General features: G+C 41.1%; 1 protein-coding gene across 1 annotated transcript in view; it reads left to right on the plus strand.

The window, feature by feature from the left end:
• The first annotated feature begins 1169 nt into the window (after positions 1-1169).
• Positions 1170-26240, plus strand: part of LOC145339550 (ADP-ribosylation factor-like protein 8B-A) — a 46966-nt gene continuing 21895 nt past the window's right edge. The window contains exons 1-3 of the mRNA XM_080184033.1: positions 1170-1404; positions 21639-21719; positions 22347-22420. Of these exons, the coding sequence (XP_080040159.1) occupies positions 1282-1404; positions 21639-21719; positions 22347-22420 (278 nt within the window). The 5' untranslated portion in view covers positions 1170-1281. The remainder of the gene's footprint in view (positions 1405-21638; positions 21720-22346; positions 22421-26240) is intronic.

Here is a 26240-nt window from a genome sequence, read left to right on the forward strand (position 1 = left end):
CAGTCACTGTCAGTGTGGAATTTGCACGTTCTCCCTGTGTCTGCATTTGTTTCCTCCCACACTTGAAAGATGTGCAGATTGGGTTGTTTGGCCATGCTAAATTGACACGTAGCGTCAAGGGGACTAGCAGGGTAAATACATGAGATTATGGAGATAAGGCCGGTGTGGGTTTGTTGTCAGTGCAGGTTAAATGGCCTCCTTTTGTACTGTAGGGATTCTTTGACATTTTAAAGTCATGAAGGGTCTGGATGGTTGAGATGAAGAATTGAGAACCAAAAGTGTTTTTGAGTTAAGGTGAATGACAAAAGAACCAGTGGCAACATGAAGAAAATCCTTCTTATGCCATGAGTTGTTAGAATCTGGAAGTTGCTGCCGAGAGTGTAGCAGTGAAAGGTCAAACATGGCATTCTAAAAGAAATTAGATATTTATCTGAAGACAACAATATTTGCAGATCTACAGGAAAAAACAGATACATGGGATTAAATACATTTTTTTCCAAAGACCTGGCGCACACTTGATGGGCCAAATGGCACCCTCCATGATTGGGCCTTGGAAAGGCGATAGTGTCCAAGTGTCACCGCAGCAATGTTTTTATTTAATTTGTTTTATTTATAATGTTCATGTTATTCCTTGCGCCTCCTCAAGGCGCAATCCTTCCACTGCCCAGATAGGAGCAGCCCAGCTGCTGTTTCGCGCTCTAAACGCTAGAGCGTGCTGCATCCATCACTCCCCCAGTTCTGTGACGGTCCGGATGGTTCATCCAGTTTCCCAGCCTCCTCCACTGTCCATTCCTCCAATATCCCAGTATTCACCTGGGTCCGCTCCTTCACTCTCAGTGAACGTGCTTCAAGTACTCGTTCCTCCTTATTCCCAGGATCCTCCGGGGTCGGCTCCACCAGTATCCCAGCATCCTCCGGGGTCGGCTCCACCAGTATCCCAGCATCCTCCGGGGTCCGCTCCACCAGTATCCCAGCATCCTCCGGGGTCCGCTCCACCAGTATCCCAGCATCCTCCGGGGTCCGCTCCACCAGTATCCCAGCATCCTCCGGCTTACATTCTGCCAGTAGCCCAGGATCCTCTCGGCGCCGTTCCTCCAGTATCCCAGGGTGTCGCCGCTCCCAGTCACCTGACGGGTTGCTGTTTCCGGTGCTGTGTGAGGAGTTGCCTCTCCCTCCCACCCCCCTCCCGAACCCCGGTGTCCTGGCCCAGTGCGAACCTCCGGCTTCACGGCAGCGGCCTTTTCTCACCCGGCTCCGATTCTCCGCCCACACTCCCTCAGGATGCTGGCGCTTTTCAACCGGCTGCTGGACTGGATCAAGTCGCTGTTCTGGAAGGAGGAGATGGAGCTGACTCTGGTCGGTCTGCAGTATTCCGGCAAGACCACCTTCGTCAACGTTATCGCGGTGAGTGAGCCTGCGGTCGACCCAGACCACCCTCCCCAGGCACCCAATCCGTCCATTCCCCCGTTCCCCCCTTTCATCGCCCCCCCTCCCATTTTCCCCCCCTCAATACTCCTTCCACCGCCCCCCACCCCCCCCCGCGGGAAATTGTCCTAATTGTCCTGTGTTTCTGCTCCTGCATTTAATCTATTGACCCCTAGTGAAGTGTGGTAAGAATAAGAGTAGCTGACATCACAGTACAGCTAATATGTGATAGCTTGCTGACATTTGGCTGGCATACTAATGCCATTTGGACGAGATATTACAAGGTTGCTAGCACCAGTGAAACTGTACCACACCAGGAGGGATAAATTGCACTGGAAGGTGACCACTGTATTCAAAATAATTGGTCATCGGTTTCTTAAATAGATCAGAATGTTCTGATGAAGGGTCATCCTGATTTGAAACATTAACACTATTCTCTCTCTCCACAGATGCTGTCAAACCTGCTGAGATTTTCCAAGATTTTGTGTTCTCTGATTAATTAAAACATGGAATCCTGAAAATTAACACAGTTTGCCCAGAACTCAGTCAACATTCTTTACTATGTGACTTAGCTGTCTTGCTGATCTCATCACAAAATCTGTTCACTTGAGAACAAGGCCCTTGTCATTCATGAGCTCATTGTGGATGGTTCCATCAATATTTTGGCCTCATTAGAGACCTGGGTAAGGGTTTGTGACACTTCTCTCTCAAAATGAAGCCACCCCCTCTCACTACCATTTGACCTGCCAAGACTGTCAATGATGGTGTGGCTCTGAAAACATTCTCTAATACCTTCACTGCTTCCCTCCCTGTATCTCTGCATTGAACAACTGTTGCTTGACAGGACCTGGTGCAATCCCAGGCTCTGAGCCTCCTGATGGATGCTTTGTAATTTATCTGATGCTGAAATTGGTGATTTAACCTTTGTCTCAACTTGTACTATCTTCTGTCATGAGTTCACTTGCTCTGATTCTTGTTTTTCCTGTGAAATTGCCCTCCCCTTTACGCCCTTATGAAACAGTGGATAATTAACTGATCTGTTCATTACTAAATACGGCTGGATCAAATAAAGCATGTCTCCTGCTCTCACCTGCTGAATCTAACTATTCTGTAAAGGTAACCCCAGGGACCTTTTCTGTAATGCGAACTTTTCCAGCTCCTTACCTGTGATGAATTTGAGTGGTTGAGATCTTTTAAAATTAGTTTCCTCCACTGTCTCAATTTTTCAGATTCACGTCCACAAATTCAATTTTGGTAAGACCAATGCCACTGTCTTTGCCACTCTGCTGCCTTGTCATTGTCTCTTTCCCTGGCAACATTGATATCAATCCAGACTGTAATCTTGGTGTCATGTTTGACATTAAGGCAAGGTTCTGACCACATCATCTGCTATCATTGCGAGCCTATATCATCCTCCAACATTGACTGACTCTGTCCCGTCGGCTTATAGCTACAGTCCTCATTCACGTCTCTCTCACCTCTAGATTGTTCCAACACCCATCTGTCCAGCCTCCCAGTGAACCATGACGTTATCCAAAGCTTTGCTATATGTGATCTTAAGTTAAATCATCATCCCTGTGTTGACTGACTTACGGTACCTTGGCTCCCAGCTATTTTAAATTCTCATCTTTACTTTTAAACCTCCATGACCTTGCCTCTTCTGACCTCTAACTTCAACCTCTCAACCCTCAGGATATCTTTGCTCTGATGTTGCCTTTGTGCATTCCTGATATTAATTGCTCCATTACTGGGGACTGTCTTTTTCTGTCTAGGCCTCAAGCTCTGGAATTTCTTGCTTAAATCTCTTCTCTCCACCATTCTTTTTTTCTCCTTTGAGTTGCTTTTGGTCAACTGACCTAATATTTCCATGACAAATTTTAGCTCTGTAATGCTCCTGTGAAGCAGTGGGACATTTTGTTAAAGGCACTATGTAATCAGAAGTTACGAATAGAAGTCTAGAAATGGGACTTTTTTTTCCTCCTCCTTACCCACTTCCGTGGACTGTTGTTGAAAAGGCTATGTAGTAGGAGCAGGATATAGATTGTTCAGCCACTCGAACCTATTCTGCCATCTGGGGAGATCACAGCTGAACTTCTGAATTAACTTGTCTTCTCTATCTTTGCATTTCCTTTAATACACACAATCTCATTGTCAGACTTGACCATACTCAATGACTGAGCATCTGGAGTAGAGATTTCCAATGACTTGCAACCATCTGAGTGAAGATTCATTTTCCTTATCTCAGTTCCTAATGGCCCAGAGTCAAATTTTGACTGTATAATGTTCAGCCAGGAGAAATGACCTCTTAGTTTCTACCTGTCAAGCCGTCTCAAATTGTTTTCAGTGAATGTTACTTGTGTATAGATTCAATCAATTTAGCAGCACAAATTGAGAGTGAATTTATTTTTTGGGATGACAGACTTTTACAGGCTGGGGTTCGGGGGGACTAAGTTCCTCCATGATATCTCAAAATTAGGATTGAGTGGAATTAAATTTTATTCCCTCCCTCACAAATTTTAAGTAATATTAAGGACCAGTTCTGGCTATTTCATTTCCTTATTGAATTTAATCTTTGCTCTGCACCATCCTGCAGCAGTTTGGCTGTCAAATGCAGGTGAGGCATACGCTGTTATAGTGTGATGGGAATTAAATGCAATTTAAAAATGCTGCAAATCCAACCTATTTACAGCAGATTAATGCTACTTTTCAATAGTGTAATATAAAGATATGCAAAGGTATTCTGTTTACGTGGATGTTGCTTTCTGTTTTAGCTTTCCAAATGTTCTAACTAAACCTGTATTTCAGCTGGTGATTTAACGACTTTGAGCATTATTGATTTCAGCAGAATATCCAGCATTGTACAGCTTTAATGTGGAGATTGTAGCTGGGTGTGGTCTTCCTCCTGGTCATATAATAGATATGCCTAATTTCTGTGGTGTAGATTGAGTACAGAATTATTGCAGTGGGGGTAATTTGGCTTGAATTTGTGCTTCATTCAGGTTAGTGTTATTTTTGGTATTTTCTTATAGGTGTATCTTTAGCTTTGTCACTTGGGGATTCCAGCACAGTTTAGCCATTTTAGTTAATATGAGCAGTATTTCAGAGATCTTTGGTTTTCCCTCTGTAAGCTTGTATTAATTTGGTATTGTGCAATAAATCTCTATTGAAGTAAAGTTCTTCAACATCACTGTTGCTACCTAGACATACGATCTTGCATATTTGAGCTGCAAGTAAGACTCCAGAATCAAAAGATGGGAAATGATGCCATATTTATTTAGTGAACTGTATTCAATCTATTTTGGAGCAAACATCTAAATTTGCTGGCTGCAGCTATTGAGATCCAGTGGCAAATAACCAGGCAGCAGTGTATCTAAGCAATGTCCTGTATAAATTTTGGGTTCTTCAACTGGTCAAATTAGGCAGCTTGGTTTATTCACACAACAAAAGAAATTATACTTTGAAATGATGTGATTTGTTTTGAATGTATCATCGAGTGGCAGTAATTAACAGATGGTGCTAAGATTTTTTAATAGAAACTAAAGCAATGTGAATGCAGCCGAGTTGAGATCAGTTATAGTACTGAAACTGTGGAGCTGCAAAATTTGGTAGTAAGATACTTCGTGTAAAGAAATTTGAACCCTGAGCTGCATTAATTGAATTGAATTTGTATTGTCTGAACTTGACCCGGCTGCCTGCTGCTGCAGCAAAATGACTGTTGCTTAACAGGACCTGGTGCAATCCCAGACTCTGAGCCTCCTGATGGATGCTGTGTAATTTATCCGATGCTGAATCCCTCATCCAGGCTGTTGTTACTTTAGGTTGTGATTCCAGTACTCTTCCAGTCAGTCTCATCTTCATCCTTCAGAAATCTGACCTCATGCAGACCTCTGCTTATGTCCCAACTTTCATTGAGTGCAGTTCACCCATCACTCTTGGGCTTACTGAATATGTTGGTGTCTGCTCTGGCAGTGCCTTGATTTTATAATTCCTATCCTTGTTTTCAAATCCCTCCATCTCCATCCCCCACTGTGGCCTCATCCTTCCCTATCTCAGTACCCTCGAGATCACCCCTGAGGTCTCCGTTACTGTACTGCTGACCTCTTGGGTGTCCCCAGTTTTAATTGCTCCTCCATTGGCTGGATCCCTCCCATCCTTTTGATGGTAAATATAATCTAATCCAACAAGTATGTATTTTGGTTTTGTTTTCTCACTCGTAAACTTGACTTGTTTTCCCTTGAACATTGAAAATTGAGAGGTGATTAGGTTGGGGTATTTAAAATGTTCAAAGGAGTCGATAGGTTAGGTACAGAGAAACAATTTTTTTCTGATAAGTTAAGGGGGGTGATCAAGTGGAGCTGGTGTCAAAGGTGGGGCCAGGCCATTTGAGAGTGCAGTTGGCAAGCATTTTTTCACCTAAAGGTAGTGAAAATCAGAGCCCCTCAAGGCTGACAGTGCAACACAGTTGGTGTTTTTAAGATTCAAAGCAGTATATATTTGTTAGGATATGATATCTAGAAATATGGAACTAAGGGTGTCAGTAATGTTGAGGCTCAACATATGATCCACTTGAATAGCTGCATGGACTCCTCCCTTGGCTGATGAAGTGATATTGATTCAGTCACGGTTTGTACTATAAAATGTTTTGGTTATTTTGCTGATGCTTCATAAATTTGTCAGAATATCTTTCTTGCGTTGTGCTGTCTTTTGCAGTCGTTGGTGAAGCCTGGGCACCTAGATTGAAACCCAGAATTAGAAGTAGAAAGACAAGTGAACCTGTGATTTCAGAATGGTGTATGAAGAAATAAACCTTGCGAGTAAATGTAGGCAGCTGCTTATGGTTCAGTGGTTAATGTGCCATAACAATGGATTTACTCTATACATTTTGCTGATTTGGATAATCTTGGCTGAGGGTTTCAAAAAATGCCAAGATTCCTGTTGCTGATTTGGTGTTGAGCTACTCCGGTTGGAAGATGTTCAATTTTCTAAGTTTTTTCTGTGTTGACTTGGGGATCATCATTTAATGAGAGATTGGAAGCTTCTAACTCCTATAGAACTGTACCCCAGTGAGTTACCATTTTGGGATCAGGGAGGGAAAAAATGAGGGTTTTTGGTAAGTTGTGGCAGAAGTCAACTCCATATTTGAGGTGGAGAGTGAGCTGAGTACTCGCTGAGCCTCACTTTTCCTTTCCATGACTGCTTTATTGCTTGCTTTACAATCTGGCTAAAATCAGAATCTGAAGTGCAACTGAATGTGTACACGTAGTGCCTGTTGGATGTAACAATTTGCATTTATATAGTGCTCTTGACATTTTGGTTTCAAGGTGCATGCTGTACAATTAGGCCTGTAATTCTGATTATCAGCTTATCGAGTGCATGTTTGCATACATTAGGCTGTTTGGGGCGCCATTAAAACTTAACATGTCCTGGTACTCACTTTTGAAGATTCTGGCGTGTTTGGAGATGCAGGTGAATATAGTTATTACATCTTTTTGATTGGTGATTGGAAGGTGACCTCTTGCAGTTTGTTTCCTTGGTAGCTGGCAGTTTATAGGACACGTACTTGCAGATTTACTGCTGCTGTTATATGCTGCATCTGGAACCATGAGTTGAGAAATGGCTTGCCTAACACAGATAACCATTATTATGAAATGTTACTTCAGCAATATTATTGTGGCCTGATTAAATTATCAAGGGAATTGAAGGATACGAGTTAATTTTACCCTGCAAAATTTTCAGTATCTGACGCAGGCCAGGACTGAGTTGAGATGATTACCGTTTCCATGTTCCCTAGTGACCTTTTTATTTGACTCATCGGTCTAGACGCTGGTCATGTTCTAAAATATTGTCAGAGCAAATGGGAGTTTGGTGATTTACGTGCACGTTTTGAATAAAAATGCAAGTGCTGTTTCTCTTGCAGTTTTTTGCAGCATTTTTTTTCTTCCCACTTCATGGGTTGGTCATTGCAAATCTGAAGTTAAATTTGAAAGCACCGGATTTGTTTTAAAACTACTGTGTGGAATCAAAAAGAGGTCAGTGTAGGTAAACAAGGATCTTTTACTCTGAGCAGAACTATCAGATTGCAAAAGCCAATCTGCACCGTTAAGCCACAAAGAGGAAGCTGTGTTTTGGACAAGTTGGAAATGCCATTTTGAAGCTGTCTATAAACTGCAACAGGTGGTATTGATTGAGCCAGGAATGTCAACCAAGAGAGGACAACATTTTCCTTTTCCAAACAAAACAGTCTCCTACTTTCTGAAATGAGGCAAAGGACACCTTCATTCAATATCGCTGAAGGAAGACCACTAAATGAGCATATATCTTTTCTGAAGAATTCTAATAGAGGCTTTTTTTAAGATTGTACCTTGTACAGGAAACTCTTGTAGGTTAATTATGGCATTTATTAATTGCTGAATAAACCCCCATTTGCTCGGAGTTCAGATGTTGAATGAAGGTGTCGTTTGCTGTTCAGAAAATAGTGTTTTCAGAAAATGGTGATTTGTTTAGTTTGGCAGTGTCCTGGCTTGGTTGACAGCACAGTGATCAGCAGTGCTGCCTCACAGCTCCAGGGACTTGGGTTTGATTCCTGACTTGGGTCAATATCTGTGCAGTGTGCATGTTCTCCCCTGTCTGCGTGTGTTTCCTCCCATAGTCCAAAAGAAGTGCTGGTTTAGATGCATTGGCCATGCTAAATTCTTCTAGGCACTGCAGTGTGGTGATTAGGGACTTCTACTTCATTGCTGCGTAATTGTAACCACTTCTAAATATAACCACTAATAAACTTCGAATTCTTGGCTCAATCAGCATCATTTGTTGTAATTTATGGTTTGCTTCAAACTGGCATTTCCAACTTGTCCAAAATACAGCTTCCCCTATTCCTGTATTGCATTACGCCCTTTCCTGCCCATCAAATTTATCAACCATGTTTTTGAAGTTTTTACTTCGGGATAACACTGCATTCCCCTCCAGAATTGATGCATTCTGCTTTCCTGACAACACTGGGTGTTCTTGCAGTTGTTCAAGAAGACAGCTCATCACCACCTTGAGGACAATTCAGGATGGGCAATAAATGCTAAAGTTCCATAAATTGATTTAAAAATTACTGCAACTCCATGTCTCTCCACTGTTTGCAAAGTTTTAAGTTCCTTTGTCCCGCTTCCTGCCTAAATCACTTTACCGCTTGACCTGAATTTGAAAACCTTCTGAAAACTGAAGTGTTCACTCAAGCTTTCAGCTATTTCCTTTTAAACTTTATCCTGGCTCTGTTGAATGCCTTGTAATGTTACTCCATTTCCACTGTACAATGGTTTATTTCACCAATAAATGTGCTATATAATTGCTATTTGTTTGCAAGTTGCTGGCCTTTCAACTAAGGAAGCCTTGAAGCGCAGAGGCTGGCATCAATGATCAGGTCAAAATGTTTTACCACAACAGAGCTGTTACTCATGGTAAAGTTTGGGACTGGGTTCATTGCTAATGTGGCATTCTAGATAACAGTTGATATGATCAATTTTCTTAATAATCACTACAGTCAGAAGGAGGCCACTCGGCTCATCAAATCTGCGTTGACTCTGACTGACAGCATTCTAGCCAGGTCCCCTCCCCTGCTTTATCCATGTAATCCCACATGTTTACCATGGCTAATTCATTTAACCTACACATCTTTGGGCACTAAGGGGAAATTTATCATGGTCAATCCAATTTACTCAACCTATCTACGAATAGCATGCAAGAGTAACTAAAAGGAGGGAAAGCTCTTGCACAAAGCCTTTGAAGTAGCACTTGAAGATTTCTTGGTGCAAATGAGCTTGAGAAAAGTTGTGTTATATACAATGCTTTGAAGTTTGGCAGATCATCCACCAGATAAGTAACTTGTATTCATAAAATTATACAAACTTGTAGTCTGGAAGGAGGTTATCCAGCCTTTTATTGCTCTCCTAGCTCAGAATGGTTGTGCTTAGCCCTATACCTCTGTCAGTACTGCAAATTCCTTATCTTCAAGCATATGTCAAACTCTCTTTTGAGAAGTATAAATGAAATCAACTTCCCCCAGTGTTCTGGATCCTGGCAACTGAATGGAAAGAAACTTTCGTTCCCCTGTAAGATTTTTTTGCCAGAGTTTAAATCCATGACTGTTGGTTGTTGATCCGCTTGCCAAGGTGTAGTTTTTCTCTATACACTATCAAAACCTTGCTGCATCTTGACAACCTCTAATTCACCATTCAACCTTCTCTGTTCCAAGCAGAATGGTCCTACCATTTTCAACCTTTCTCATATCTGAAGCCGCTCATCTTGTTAATCTCTTGTATTGTCTCTAAGGCCTTTACATCTTCCTTTCTTTGCTTATGGAGTGTGTTGCTGACCAGGCCAGCATTTAATTCCTATCCCTAATTGCTGGTGGTGTTGGGCCATCTTCTTGAACTGCGCAATGTGTGTGCTGTCAGAACATCCTCAGTGCTTTTGGGAGAAATTTCCAGATTATGACCCACTGACAGTCAAGGAACAGCAGTTTAGTGTAACTTGGCAGGGAACTTGCAGGTGATGGTATCCCCGTGTATCTGCTGCCCTTGTCCTAAGTGGCACCTGTGTGGTGTGGACGTTAATTGCCATTTATCATAAGAACATAAGAAATAGGAGCAGGAGTAGGCCATCTAGCCCTTCGAGCCTGCCCCGCCATTCAATAAGATCATGGCTGATCTGTTGTGGCTCAGTTCCACTTTCCCGCCCTCTCCCCATAACCCTTAATCCCCTCTCTTATCAAGAACCCATCAACCCGCTTCTTAAAAATATTTAGCGAGGCAGCCTCCACCACTTCAACGGGCAGAGAATTCCAGAGATTCACCACCCTTTGAGTGAAGAAGTTCCTCCTCAACTCCGTTCTAAACCGCCTCCCCTTTATCTTGAGGCTGTGCCCCCTAGTCCTACTGTCTTTTTTGAGCGGGAAGAGTCTCTCCACCTCTATCCTATCCATCCCATTCATCATCTTATACGTCTCAATGAGATCTCCCCTCATTCTTCTAAACTCTAACGAGTACAAGCCTAGTTTATTCAGCCTCTCCTCATAGCTCAATCCCCTCAACTCCGGTATCAGCCTAGTAAACCTCCTCTGCACTCCCTCCAGGGCCAAAATATCCTTGCGCAGGTGCGGCGCCCAAAACTGCACACAGTACTCCAGCTGCGGCCTCACCAATGCCCTATACAGCTGCAGCAAGACCTCCCTACTTTTATATTCAATCCCCCTCGCTATGAAGGCCAGCATCCCATTTGCCTTCCTGACCACCTGCTGCACCTGCAAGCTGGGTTTTTGCGACTCATGCACAAGGACCCCGAGGTCCCTCTGCACCGTCGCCTGCTGCAGTTTTTCGCCACGTAAGTAATAGTCCTTCCTACCATTCTTCCTACCAAAGTGGACCACCTCACACTTGCCAACATTAAATTCCATTTGCCATTTCCTGGCCCATTCGCCCAGCCTATCTAGATCCTTCTGCAGACTCTCCACACCCTCCGCACAATTTGCCTTTCCCCCAATCTTGGTGTCATCAGCAAATTTCGATACCCTGCACTCGGTTCCCTCCTCCAGATCATCTATATAAATGGTAAATAGCTGAGGCCCCAGCACCGACCCCTGGGGCACCCCACTAGTCACCAACCGCCAATCCGAATAGCACCCATTGACCCCCACTCTCTGCCTCCTATTTGACAACCAATCCTCTATCCACGCTAACACCCTACCCCCAACTCCATGTCCCCTGACCTTCTGCAATAACCTCTTGTGAGGTACCTTGTCAAACGCCTTCTGAAAATCCAGAAAGACCACATCCACCGGCTCTCCTCTATCCACTGCCCTAGACACATCCTCATAGAACTCCAGTAAATTTGTCAGACACGACTTCCCTTTAATGAAATCAGCTCAACTCATGATCTCCAGATTCTGCTGAATATGGGTATGGTCTGTTTCAGGATCTGAGGAGTCACAAATGATGCTAAAAACTGTGCATTTATCAGAAACGTCCCAATTCTGATCTTGTGATTTGAGGAAAAGCTATTGTTGAAGGAGTTGAAGATGGTTGGGCCCAGGACCCTACCTGGCGAAACTGCTGCAGTGATGTCCTGGGACCATCTTCGTTTATGTTAGTATGACTCTAACCAACAGGAGAGTTTTCCCCTTATTCCCACTGACTCCAGTTTTGCTAGGGCTCCTTAATGCCATACAGTCAAATTCTGCCTTGATGTCAAGAGCATTCACCCTCACCCCACCTCTGGCTTTCAACCCTTTTGTCCATGTTTGAACCGTGGCTATAATGAACCTCTGGCTGACCAGCTGTGGTGGAATCCAAACTGAACATCAGAGAGCGGTTAATTGCTGAATGTGTTGCTTGATAGCACTTGTCAATGATCCTTTCCATCACTTAGTTGATCGACAGTAGACTGATGGGATGATAATTGGCCAAGTTTTATGAGCAGGACATAATGAACTTGTTTTCCACATTGCTGGTAGATGCCATTGTTGTACTGTGCTGGAACAGCTTTCCTAGAATGCCCAGAATTGTCCACAATGTACCAGCTGAGGCATAACCAGTGATTTATGATGTTTTGACAATGATCTCTTTGATTTAAATTCTGTTCCTCTATCATATTTGAATTTTTCCATTTGCCATGCCTCTGCCCATTCTGCCATCTGATATCATCGATACTGACTTTGCCAAGTTTTGTGACATCTGTGAACTTTATAATGCTGCCCCTCACTTCTGAGTCTAGGACACTTCAGAACCCTTAAAGGATGTACCCAAAACTGTAAAACACTTTGCTGTTTGGAGAAAGACTAGCCACTGCCCTTTGCTTGTTGTCACTGAGCTAGTTTCACATCCATACAGCTACTTTCCTTAATTCCAAGAGTTTCCATCTCATCAAACTTCCTGCACTTTCTCATGCCTTCTGACAGCCCATTTGTACAACTTTTGCATTAAGACAGTCAACATTCTTACTGCGTCCATTAATAGAAACTAGTTAGTATGACAGGATTTATCTTTAACAGATCAGTAGTGATGCTTCTTGTTATACCTTCACAGAACAACATTTATCAGTTCTGTCCCTGATGATTTCCAGTAGCTTTAGCACTTCTAAGTTGTGGTCATCCGCCATTAGTTTTACGATTTTGATTTCCCCACCCATATTCTGGCCTAGTTGTAAGTTCAGCTATTTGCTTCAATGGAATAGGAATGGAATCAATCCAACTTCATGAAGTGAAACATGGATCGTAAAACTTGCAGTAAGTAATCCAGTAAGGTTCTTGAACATCAAGATCAGCACTCTTTATTCTAACACAGTGATGACTCGATTTGATCAGTGGTTTGTATTCATCAGTGTTAGAGACACCTATTAATGCTTGGATTGAGTATATTAATATGCAGGACAAAGTTAGGCTACTTGATTTATTAACATCAAAAAATTGGACTGTCATTTTAAAAAAGCTTCCATCTTGGCTCAGTTGGTATTTCTGAAGTTTATATGCATTCTATCTTGTGCTTTTCTGCATTTCCTTGACTTGTAGTGGTCATTTTTATCTCACTTGTCAATTTTTTTCTGATTATAATTTCCTACAGCTCCATTTAGAATGGAAAATGCCTACATAAATTTCACTGCACAATCTGGGAGAAGCTGGCATGATTCTGTAGGAGCAGGAAAGGTTACAAGGTGTTCGATTATAATGTTCAAAATCTTGGAGGATTTAAATGGATTGAGTGAGAAGCCGTTTTCAGTGATGATTATGTTTACTAAAGGATGTGGATTTCAGGTATTTGAAAAGAACCAGGGCCGTCATGTCTGACAGGATTCAATAATCGTTAAAGAAAATTAGATTAGTACAAGTTGGAAAAATGTGGACAGATCAGAGGTTTGCATAATGAGGTAGTTGGTGTCTAGCATTCCAACTCTTTGTTTGAGAGTTTCACCTTCATAGTGTAGAGAAAATATCAGATAATAGTTTGGATGTTGATTCCTCAGTGTAATCTGTCTCTACACAATTTTGTTGGAAGCCAGCTTGTTGTCACACCAGTTTTGTAAAGCCATGATAAACAAGGAAGTGTTACTTCCTCTTTTATCATTAATATGCAGTATTTTGTAACTGTTGCAGTTTTCTGATTGCTGTTTGATCTTTGGTTGAAGTATCTAAGTTGACTTAAGCCAGTAAATTACTTGTTTCAGTATTGGATGTTTGTGAACCTTGTTTAAAGGACACCTGCATTACTTTCAGTTGGAAGGTCGCAGTGAGATGTGCTGCTCTCTGGTGCAAGGGTTTGACTTCCTTAATATTCTGTATTGTGTGTATTGCATCATTTGTTTGAAAATGAGACACCCTCACATAGTATTTTGAGGAGCTTACCACAATGTGAAGGTGCTTGCTATAATTACATGCTACTGAGTGGACTGCAGATCATGGCCATTCAAGTTTAGTGTTGCACAGCCACATCATTATAAACTTTATCATTGCTGTCGTGGTGTCCACTTATTGCAATGAAGTTGGTGCAGTGATAGTTTGTGGCTTATCAGAAGTGAAGGAAAATCATTACAATACTGTGCATATTGTGGGGTTTCACACTATGGAAGAATGTTTATGCTGTCGAGTAAACAACTATTTCTTCGATGTTACAATGAATTATAAATGTAAAAGACCAGAAAAACTGGGGGTTTTCTTTAAAATGGTAGATAACAGGATGATAAGGTTGATTGAAAATGTGAAACAGTACAGTGAGATAGATGAACTGTAGGTATATTGTTTCTGGTCACTGATGACTTCAGAATGAGGGCTGTATTTGTGAGATTCAGTGCATAAGAACAGCAGTCGAAGGTGACTTCAGTATTATGAAGCTGTGTGATTTCACTCCCAGGATTATGGGTTGAGGGAGAAATGTCATCAACGTTCAGTTTTAGTTTTGACTTGTGGATTGAGATGTGAGAATGGGGTGGGTAGACATGTCGAAGGAGACTCAGCCACATGCAGAGTAGATGCTGACATAGGCTGACTGGACCTAGTGGCAATTTTAATGTAATTGAGCTTTGGATGTCCATGATTTTCGTGCTCAAGCTAACTTGCAGCTCTAGATCTATGATCTTTACCATCTACAGGAACAAGGGTAGTGAGCACACCAGAACAACACCACCCTCAATTGCATCTTTAAATCTCACCACCCTGACTTGGAAATATATCACTAAATCAGAATAGCATTGTAGGTTCAAGAAGGTGATTCACCACCTTTTCAAAGGCAGTTGATGGAAAATAAATGCTTGCCCTGACAATGCACATACCACATAAATATAGGGAAAAAAAAATCTCTTCAGTCCTAGCTTAGGTGATGTTAATTGAGTTTGTGAATAATTTATAAGTGGCATCATTCTAGAATTTGACCTTAAACTGCATGTCAGTTTTGAGGTGTCAACAGGCCAAAGGAACTTGCTTCAGAAAGTCTGCTTTACAAATAGGAATTTGAGAATTGGGCTCTAATAGAAATATTGCTGCATTTAATAATTTACATTCTTGTTAGGCAACAGCTCAAAAATCAAGATAAGTGGTTCATTGTTGATTGGGTGCTTCTTTTGTATGTTTCAAAATTGCTATGCACGTGAATGAAAGTATCAATTTTTAAGCGCGTTAGGTCTTTTAACAATTTTGTTGGAGGGATAAAAATACAGCTTTGTAATCTACTGTGCCTTGGACATTAAATTGAGTTAGTTTCATTTTTTAGCCAGATTATTGAAAGATTCTAAAATGGCTTGTATGCATTTTTTACTGTGGTGTTGATGTGTGAAAAGTATTATTTCATTGTCTAGCGTTCCAAGGACTACCTACCCTTTTTAAGAGCAGTATCTTTTTCATGTAGCTGCACACAATATCTCTCACTGCCCACAAAGAAAGGCTTGCGTTCATGTAGCGCCTTACACAATCTGGGAATATTTTGAAGTGCTTTATAGCCAATTAATATTTCTGAAATGTGATTGCTGTTGATGTAAGAAGCATGGCAGCCAAGTGATGCAGGGCAAGATTTCATGAAACTGTAGTGACTGGATAGTCTTTTTGAATGTTGGTTGCAGGATAAATTTTGACTGGGACACCAGGAGTAAATTCCCCAACACTTCAAAATAGTGTCCAGCTCAGAGCAGACAGGGTTTCACATTATATTTTATTCCTCAGTAATGCACTGGAGATTTAGTCCAATTTCGTCTATGGAGATCATAGTGGTGAGGAGAACAATCTGCTGCTTATCTTTCCGACTGCCATTCCTCTCCCACTCCTGTACATGGTAGTTTTTTTAGTTAGTGTCACAAGTACATTAACTTAATTTAACAATGCAATGAAGTTACTGTGAAAATCCCCTGTTTGCCATACTCAGGTGCCTGTTCGGATAGCCTGAGGGAGAATTTGGTGTGGCCAATGCACCTAAGCAACATAAAACTGGAGCACCCAGAGGGAACCCCACGCAGACGCGGTAAGAACGCACAGACGGTGATCCAAGACGGGAAACAAACCTGGACCCCTGGTGCTGAGGCTGCAGTGCTAACCACCATGCTGCCTGTGTCACCTCTCTCTACTTAGTTTCTGGTGTCTGGTTGCAGATGTTCAGCTGAAGGTTGTTTTTTCTATTGAAGATATATAACCAGAGAGCCTTAACAAAATTACAAAATACTGTCACAGTTAATGAAATTTGCAGAAGGCAAAGGATTTTTTATTTTAGGTTAGTTTGATTTGCAGCTTCCATCTGGATTGTAGATTTCATCATGAAATGATATGGCACAGGAGGCCATTTTACCCATTGTGCTTGTATTGGCTCTGAAAAAAATTACCTAATTAGTCCTACACCCCTCTTTCTGCAAAGTGTGGCAAATTTTGGCTTTTAAGTATTGGTTGAATTTCTTTTCTGCAAGTTATCAAATCTACTTACGGAACTCTTTGAGACAGTGCATTTCAGATTATCTTATCTGCTTATTTTTCCTAATTTTTTTCCTTTGGTTATTATCTCCATTCTGTTCACTGGAACATTGCTTATTTACTGCATCAAAAGTATTAATGATTTTTGGATGCATGTTTCCTAGAATGCCCCATAACTTTGGCTGCTTTAGTAGCAGACCCAGTTTCTTTACTCACCTGTAACTGAAGCTTTTCATCCTTTGTACTATTCCAGTTAAGCTCTTTTACAACCTCTACATTTACGTGTATTTTTAAGTCCAGTGCTCTTAAATGGCCGCACCATTCCAACTGGTGCATCACCAGTGTTTTGCAGAGGTTTAACATAATTCCTGGTAATGGGGATCAAGGGACATTTTTTATAAATTCCGAGGAAATGCAATTTTACTGAGGTAAAAATTGGTTCAAGTAAGTTAATGTGACTGAGAAATGCTGCTCTGGAGCTGAAATGTATTGCATGTTGACCAACTATGAATGTAGAATAACTGTGCTGTAGAGGTGGTTATTCTTTGGGATGAGTTTTTATTAAATGATTAAGCTGTTTTTTCAGCTTGTCAGTGATGGGAATATTCATTTCTAACTCCCAACACCCCTTTCTAACACCAACTATTGGGAAGGTTTATTTAACTTGGTTCTGATGAAGGCTATACCCTGAAAATTAACATCTTTTCTCTGTGGGTATTAACTGACCCAACTGCACACTTTGAGCATATTTCTTTAGACGCTGCTCTGCAAGCAAGGTTATAAATGTTATTTGTTGATTATGCTCCAGAATATCCTTTACCAATGACGCTGTTCTCTGCTGTAAAGTAAGAGTGATAGCTGCTATAATGATACGTTGATACCTCCAGATTAGTCTAAGTAACTGGTATTGCAAAGTCACAAGATGCACTACTCACTTCCAGTTAAACCATAGTCAGCTGACAGTCTTGTGCTTATGATTTTATGCTAAGTGTTCTACAAATGATCCACCTCTTAACCATGCATGACTAATACACTGTTAAAAGAATTGCATAGTTTTAAAAAAAGTTTCAATCTTCAGAATGTGGTGTTAGATAATTCACTTTCTAAAGCAATGCTACCTTTGGTGGTTTTCATTTCACCAAAGCTGTTTGCACTAAAATTTCCAGAGTGTAAATCTGTTTTGGCTTGCCCTTTCGTTTCTAATCTGAAATTTTGGTTCAGTGTTTTAATCTTTTACAGTACTGACGTGCAAACCAGAACTTGTTGCATTGCAACTGTTGCTGTGTAAACTGAAGACATCTAGCTTAACCATTTCCTCTAATGCAGCAGCAACATTGTACTGTGCTTGCAAATTTGAGGTTCATGTAGTGTTTTGCAAAGGCAGCTAATAAAGCTATCTCACTGCCTCAAAGCAAGGCCAAATTAATGGGTTTGAAGGATGGTTGGTGTAATTGGAATAGTGTGCCACAATTTCAGTCATTTTGTTTTGACTTTAGCAAGATCAGCTTATGTTCTGTGCTTGGTGTAAATCCAACAGAAGCGTTTCAAACAATGATCACTGAAATGAGCATGGAGTTGGGTAGTGATACTTTAAGGCCTTGCAGATTGAAAGGAGTTGGCGATTTGGTGGAGAGTGGAAGATTTGATTTGAAGAATGGCTGATTTCTGCAATTTTGACATCTGGGAGGATAAAGTCTGATAAAAAGGAGTCCTTATGTTGAGTAATATACCAAGGGCAAGTGGTTATTTGGTGAGGAGCTGAAGTTGATAGGCCAAAGGGGAGGATGTAAGAGAAACTAAACAGTACCATGATGTTAGGGTTGGGAAGTGGAAAGACTTGGGGTTACTCTCTTGAGGCAACTGATGCCTTCAGAGTGGAAGGACTTGATCTTTTGAGATAGGCCTTTGTAATTTCCTCACACTTGAAATGGGGAATGGAATTAGGGTGTTGCTTGTTATGGAGTTGGCTGGAGTTATCCTTACAACCTGGAGTGGTAGAGGGAGACATGGCATTCAGTCAGAAGTTGTGACTGAAGACATTGGTTGTGAGCCAGATGCACCCAAATCCACAGCTGTCAGATTTAATGGTTTGGAGATGAGGACTGTTCGTTACTCTGAAGGAGTAAATCGGTCTGCTTTAGAGGCAAAAATGTCAGATTGGGAATATTTCTTCAAAGCGCTCCAGTCGCACCCAAGTCTATTTAAAATGTTAGTTGGAGTAGGAAATGTAATTTGTTTAAATGACAATTTACTTGGATTTGACGAACTGGTGAAATAATTTGAGACTTTGTGCGAGATATTTGTCAGTCATAATGGTAAAATTCAAGTTGCAACAACATGCAACAATCTGATGTTGAAATGTAAAGCTAACATTAAGTAAAAGTTCTTGTAATAATTCCAATTAATTTGCTAGTGTAAATTTTTCAAGAAGCTATCTTGGCATGGTCATGAAAGAACACTGAAGATCCGAGTTGGTGATGGTGATCAGAACAGACCTTCCAGGATCTTGGCTGTAACAGCTACTAATGGGCAAGAAACAAATGAATGTGAGGAGTGGAATATGAGATATTCATGCTGGCTGAGCTGAAGAACCAATGCTTGGCGAGTTAAACATGTTCGATCATTCTCAAGTCTAGCTTGGAACAAGAAAGGTGTTTAATTGTGTTAAAATAAAGCTGTACATTTTTGAATTATATAAATGTTTTGGCATCGAAGAGTTTTGGTTCCTTCCCACAGTCCAAAGGTGTGCAGGTTAAGTAGATTGGCCATGCTAAATCGCCCTCTAGTGCTCCAAAATATGTGGATTGGGGATTAACAGAGTAAACATGTGGAGTTAAGGGGATGGGGTCTAGGTAAGATGCTCTGCTGGAGAATTGGTGCAGGCTCAGTGGGCTGAATGGCCTCCTTTGGCATTGTAGGGTTCTGTGATTCACTTTGGGAAAGTGGGAAGGGGGAAATGCAGCTGTAAAACATGCAGATTTCATAAACGCCCAGTGTCAGTTAATCTGATGTGTGCAGTACTTTTCTGTATGTGATGAACCAATTTGTACAAATTGCCAAAAGTTGGGACCTGTTGCAAACTGATGGAATAGTAGGTGTTTCCCACCTTATGACATTTGATGAATCAGTTATGTCATGGCATGTTAGCCAGTTTCTGTCTTTAAACTATGTAGCAATATGTAGAATAGAAATTGAAGTGAAGCCATAAATGTGAAAATACCTGTTATTACCAGTTAATTTTACACTATCAGTAGTAAGATAAAATGTTACTTTGTAACTTTAACTTTCTAATTTACAAATATGTTACAATAAACAGGTTTTTGTTTTCTGTAATGACAAGTTAGAGCTTGAGCATTTTGATCATGTACTGAAAAGTAACGGTTTTTCACAATTGTCCATTAAGCTTATTTATTGATATTCCATTGCTTGGAATAGACTTGGGATTGCTACTTCTGTACTGCTGCTGGGTGTTGATTATTAATGTGTGGTAGGTGCATTTCTGTCACTTTGGGATAGCAAAACTGTCAATAAATAAAGCCTTTATTAATACATGCAAATAGTGCAAGACATTTTAACTGTTCAGGAGTGGTAACTTGTAGAACACGGCACATTGGGGTAGGCCATTTGGCCCCGGAGCCTGCCCTGCTCTTCAGTAAGATAATGCCTGGTCTGATTGTAGCCTTAAAGCCACTTTCCTCATAACTTTCAACTTCCTTGTCATTCAAAAATCAACCGAATCAGCCTTGAATATCTTCAATGATGCAGCTTCCACTATTTGTTGGGGAAGAGAATTCTAAACAATAATGACCCTCAGAGCAGAAATTTCTTTTCACCTCCATGTTTAATGGAAGACTCCTTTTTAAAATGTGTCCCTTAGTTCTAATTTCCCCTATAAGGTGATACACTGTTTCAGCAGCCACTCTGTTAAGCCCCCTTAAGAGGCAAATGTTTCAACAAGATCACCTTTGTTCTTCTAAATGCCAGTGAATATAGGGCCTACCTGATCAACCTTTCCCAATGTATAATGGTTGTAGCTTCTGAACTCCAGAATATCATAATAGAGTGGTTGGGGAGGGGTGGGGGGAGTGCACATTATTATCCCATCAATGCACTGGGGAACCCCCTGGGAAATTCCCAAGTGAGATTTGCACAGCAGTTGTCCAGGAAGTGCAAACTTCTAATGGGAACCATTAGATTGTGGTTTAAATTGCAAACTTTGTATGCCTCTTATGACTCTTACTTTTCTTCACCCCTCCCCCACAACCTGACGCTACATGTTTTTTTACATATTACATAGGACTCTCTGAGCATCATACCAACTGGCCTTGCCCACTGGAGTGTTTTTTGGAGGTGTTGGGGAAGAATAAATTACATTTCAGATAGAAAAGATGGTGAAAATCGCATGATCTATGAGCAAAGAAAATTCCAGCCCTCCAAGCCTACACCGGCCCTGCTGCCCAACTTAACTAAAACCCCTACCCTTCTGGGGACCATAATCTCTCTATTCCCATCCTATTCATGTACTTGTCAAGATGCCCCTTAAAAGTCACTACCACATCCACTTCCACTACCTCCCTGGCAACGAGTTCCAGGCATCCACTGTGTAAACAATCTGCCTCATACATCTCCATTAAACTTTGCCCCTCACATCTTAAACCTATGACTTATTAAAAATTACATTTCATAACCAAAATGACTTGTACCATCTGTAGAATTGCAAAAATGTCCATGATGCTACATTCAAATTAATGCAGTTTCTAAGTTGCAGATACAGCTGTTTGGTTTTTGTGGTCTTCAGAACTGAAGTTTAGCTGGATATCAAAAGTGTGCTTTTTAAGCCTACCCAGTGTTTGTCTGTAAATGATACCCTGATATGGAGATGTCACTTGCTGAGGTGAGCTGCTACCATCAGCAAAGCTGATCTTTGAACTTGAACTGCAATTTTCCTTCAACCCTCATCTCTTCCAAATGCAGTTTTTTGATTCATTGGGGACAGGAAGAGTCACAAGATGGAGATGGGAGAGGAATGAAGTGTGGGAGAAGGGGAGGCAGGGGTGTAGGTAGGAGGGGGGAAGGAAGGAGAGAATGGGTGGTGGGGGGGGGGGGGGCAGGAGGAGAAGGAAGGAGTGGGTGGTACAAACTGCTGCATGTATAACATTCAGTACCTCTGATTGTAGAAGACTTTTGAAAAATCCTGTGGATGTGACCTTTCTTTCTAGAATGTTAAGGTGGGAGACATTGAAGTCATGAAATGTCAGTAATTGAACTCTTATTTTTTTTGTTTAACTTCTAGTGTGGTCAGTTCAGCGAAGATATGATTCCAACTGTTGGCTTCAATATGAGAAAGGTCACCAAAGGCAATGTAACAATAAAGGTATGTAATAAAACTTAACATCCAATAATGTACAGTATATGCTGTTCTTGATCTGACTTATTAGCATTTTATAGTCAAGACATTCATTTGAGTGTTCAGCATTGTCTGGCTATATGACTCCATTAGTTTTCAAGGAATTCATTGTTATGAGTGCTTTGAGACAATGCAACATGATCTCCTTTTGAATGAACACCAACATTGTAAAATAGCTTTTGTGGTATTTTGTCAAATTTCCTTAAAACCCATGTAGAAAGCATCAATAGTTTTCCTTCAACTCTTTGTTACTTCATCAAAAAATTCAATTTGATTAGTAAAGATGTGCCTGTACAAATTCATGCTGGTGTCATTAAACTGAACCAATTCACAGATGGTCGCCTGAGATGATGTGCTCCCTTTTTGTTCATGTTTCATCTGTTGCCTTGTGCCTCCATGCTCCAAGGAAGGATGAACACATGCAGAGGCTTAAAACAAGCCAGTGTGGCAGCATGCTTTTGCCTACTGATAGACCTTACTAAATGTCAAACTTTATAATTATAAAAGACACCGCTTTGATGTGTATTAAGTCATGGTTATGCATGGGAACTTTCAAGTATGTTATATATAATTGTCATTTTATATTTTTTAAAGATCTGGGACATTGGTGGACAGCCAAGGTTTCGAAGTATGTGGGAACGTTATTGCAGAGGGGTCAATGCCGTTGTGTAAGTATGTCTAGAAGTTTGTGCCAAATGCAACTGCACTTTGCAGCAGTGATAAATTTTGAGTTGTGATGAAACAATCTTCCCATCGGAATGATCAAGTGCAAAGCATTTAACGTACTGACATTTTTAATGGAGACTGTGTCCTCATGTCCCTTACCATGCTTTCTCCATCTCAAGAAAATAGGCTGTTTGCCCAGCTTCTATGAATTTCTGATGTCCATAGTTAAATGTGATCTCCCTTTCAATTATGATACAATTTCAGAAGGAGCTCTGATATTTCCTTGTGTACCACAGAGAACTTGATATTATAATTGTGTTCAAGCTAACTTCATCACTATTAACAATAAATCTTTGATGTGAAACATTGGGCAAAGTTGTGCAGTGAGGAAGGATTAATTGGCAATCTAGTGAGGACATTTCAGGGACAAGTGACCATAATATGGTAGAATTCTTTGTCCAGCTGGATAGTGATATAGTTGATTCAGGGACTAGGGTCCTCAATTTTAATAAAGGTGACCATGATGGACTGGGAATCATTACTGAAAGAAAAGACAGTGAGCAGGCATTTAAATGACGAATAGGTGAACTCCAGAAGTTGTTTCTGTTTGATGCAAGTGGTAAGGGAATTGTACCAAACCATGGCTTACAAGGGAAATTAGAGTATTAGATTCAAGAAAGAAGCATACAAATTGTAAAGCAAAAGCAATAGGCCTGAGGATTGGGAATAGTTTAAAATTTAGCAGAGGACCACCAAGGGATTGATTAAGAAGGGAAAAATAGTAAATGGATATAAGATGATAGGGAACATAAAACTGACTAAATGTTTCTATAGGTATGTAATGAGAAAATGATTGGCAAAAATGAATGTAGGCCCCTTGCAGTCAGAAACCGGGGAATTCGTAACAGGGAATAAAGAAATGGCCAAAGAATTAAATTTGTACTTCAGCCTTCACAAAGGAAGACATGAATAATGTACCAGAAGTTCTGAGAGGAACAAATGTTAGTGAGGAGCTGAAGGAAATCAGCATTAGTAGAGAAATGGTTTAAGGGGAATTGATGGGATTGAAGGTGGATAATTCTCTAGGTCCTGATCTTCATTCCTTAGGAAGTGGCTGGAAATAGTAGATCCATTAATGGTTATTTTCCAAAATTCTTTGGACTCTGGACTGGTTCCTACAGATTGGAGGGTAGCCAACATAAGCCTGCTATTCAAAAAGGGAGGTAGAGAGAAAACAAGGAACTGTCGACCAGTGAGCCTAATGTCGGTAATGGGGAAGCTACTAGAGTCCATTACTTAGGATTTCACAACTCAGCATTTGGAAGGCCGTGGTATAATCAGACAAAGTCAGCATGGATTTACAAAAAGGGAAACCGTGTTTGATGAATCTGTTGGAATTCTTTGAGGATCTAACTAGTAGATTTGATAGAGGAGAACCAGTGGATGTGCTTTATTTATACATTCAGAAGGCTTTCAACATTGGAATTGTAGGTAATGTCTTGAGTTGGATGGAAAGCTGGTTGGCAGATAGGAAGCAGAGTTGGCATAAATGAGTCTTTTTCTGATTAATAGTCAGTGACTAGTGGGGTTCTGCAGGGATCTGTGCTACGACCCCAACTGTTTGAATGTATCATCTTTAAGTTTGCAGATGATACAAAGTTGGATGGGAGCATGATGCAGAGATGCATCAGCGTGATGTGGACAGGCTGTGTGTGAGCATATGCATACCAGTTTCCATATAATGTGAGGTTATATGTATACTTTGGTAGCAATAATAGGAAGACAGATTATTACTTTAGTTGTAAGCTGAGGGAAGTGGATGCTCAGTGAGACCTTGGTGTCCTTGTGCAGCATTGCTGTAAGCAAGCGAGCAGGTACAGCAGGCAATAAAGATGGCAAATGGTATGTTGGCCTTCATAGTGAGACAATTTGAGTATAGGGATAGAGATATTTTGCTGCAGTTTTATAGGACATTGGCGAAGCCACACCTGAAGTATTGTCTGCAGTTTTGGTGTCCTTATTGGAGAAAGAATGCTTTTGCTATAGAGGGAGTACAGTGAAGGTTTATCAGGCTGATTTTTGGGATGGCAGGTCTGTCATGGGAGCAGAGACAAAGTCCATTACGATTATGTTCACTGAAGTTTAGAAGAGTGAGGGAGGGGTATGGGAGGACGGGGTGGTGGTTCCCATGGAAATAAAATTCTGACATGGTAGAATCTTCCCAATGGTGGGAAGGAATCCAAAACTAGAGGTCATTGTTTGAGGATAAGGGGTAAATCTTTTAGAACTCGGGTGAAGAGAAATTTCTCAACAGTGTGGTGAATGTGTGGAGTTCACTACCACAGCATGTAGTTGAGGCCAAAACGATGTCTGATTTCAAGAAGAAATTAGATATAGCTCTTGGGGCTAAAGGGATCAAGGAATATAGGTGGGGGAGGAGTCAGGACATTGAATTCAATGATCAGCCATGATCAAAATGAATGGCAGAGCAGGCTCAAAGGGCCAAATGGCCTACTCCTGTCTCCAGTTTGTTTCTAATTCTTCTAAGGCCTTGCTGACCTGTTTGACGGTGGGACAATATGGCAGGAGGGCCAGAAATTGGTTTCATGCAAATGAGATCTTCACTGGTGCCCACGAGGGTGGGTAAGAACTTGCCTGAGGCCAGCACAAATCCTATTTGCATCTGTTAATGGCCCAACTTCAAACTCAGATTCTCCATGATGCCGGTAGCAAAAAATACTGGTGTCAAACAAGTTCAGAAAAATGTGACATGTGGATGTCATGATTCCCCTTAACAATGCCATCCTCTGGAGAGTGGGATGGAGATGACGCTCATCCTTGATGAACCCTGGAATACCACAGCAGTGAGTCAAGGAAGCATCTACAAGTGGACCTTCCAGGTAGGTGTCCTGTAGAAGTCAAACTTTCAATCACAATGTTCCTGGAGATCTACCTTCATTCTTAGTTGCTTCATCTTCCAGTCTGAGTGCTGCCTGAGAACTGTCTTTGTTTTCAGTAGGTCCACCTTTCTTCAATAGTGGGTCAGTTGTGTTGGTGCTCTTAAAATATGACATCTGAACACGACAGTAGATTACATACCATCAGGCCTGCATGACCACTGAATATGGTGGGAAATACCTGGGTGAAATTAACATCTCAACAACTGATTTCCAGAACGGGCAAAATCTAGAACACGTTACCCAGAATTTTGTTAAGCTGGCAGTACCTTGTGCAAGATTGACTGATAATTTATAATATAATTATTTCTTATTGGCTTGTATGCTGCTTTACAGGACTAATATTTGGTCCTGAATTCTTCAGTTGATAGAGCTTGAAAAATAGATTATGCTGTGGTTGACTGTTTACTTAAAAAAAAATTATTCATGGCATGTTAGTGTTGCTGACTAGGCCAGCATTTATTGCCCAACTTGAGTGGTGTGTTGGCCATTTCTGAGGACATTCAAGAGTCAACCACACTGCTTTGAGTCTGGAGCTGCATGTAGGCCAGACCAGATAAGGATGGCAGATTTCCTTCCCTAAAGGACATTAGTGAACCAGTTGGGTTTTTACAATGATAACCATGAAACCATTGTCAATCATTATATTCTAATTCCAGATATTTTTACTGGATTCAAATTTCACCATGGAGGCATTTAAACCTGGTTGTCAGAACCTGGGGAGGGAGTTCCAGCATTTTGACCCAGTTATAGTAAAGGAACAATGATATATTTCCAAGCCAAGATGGTGAGAGATTTTGGAGGAGAGCTTTCAGGTGGTGGTGTTCCCAAGCAACTGCTGCCCTTGGCCTTGTAGATGGTTGTG

Source organism: Carcharhinus amblyrhynchos, chromosome 3 (genome assembly GCF_965287045.1).
Source record: "Carcharhinus amblyrhynchos chromosome 3, sCarAmb.v2.hapA, whole genome shotgun sequence".
Classification (NCBI taxonomy): Eukaryota; Metazoa; Chordata; class Chondrichthyes; order Carcharhiniformes; family Carcharhinidae; genus Carcharhinus; species Carcharhinus amblyrhynchos.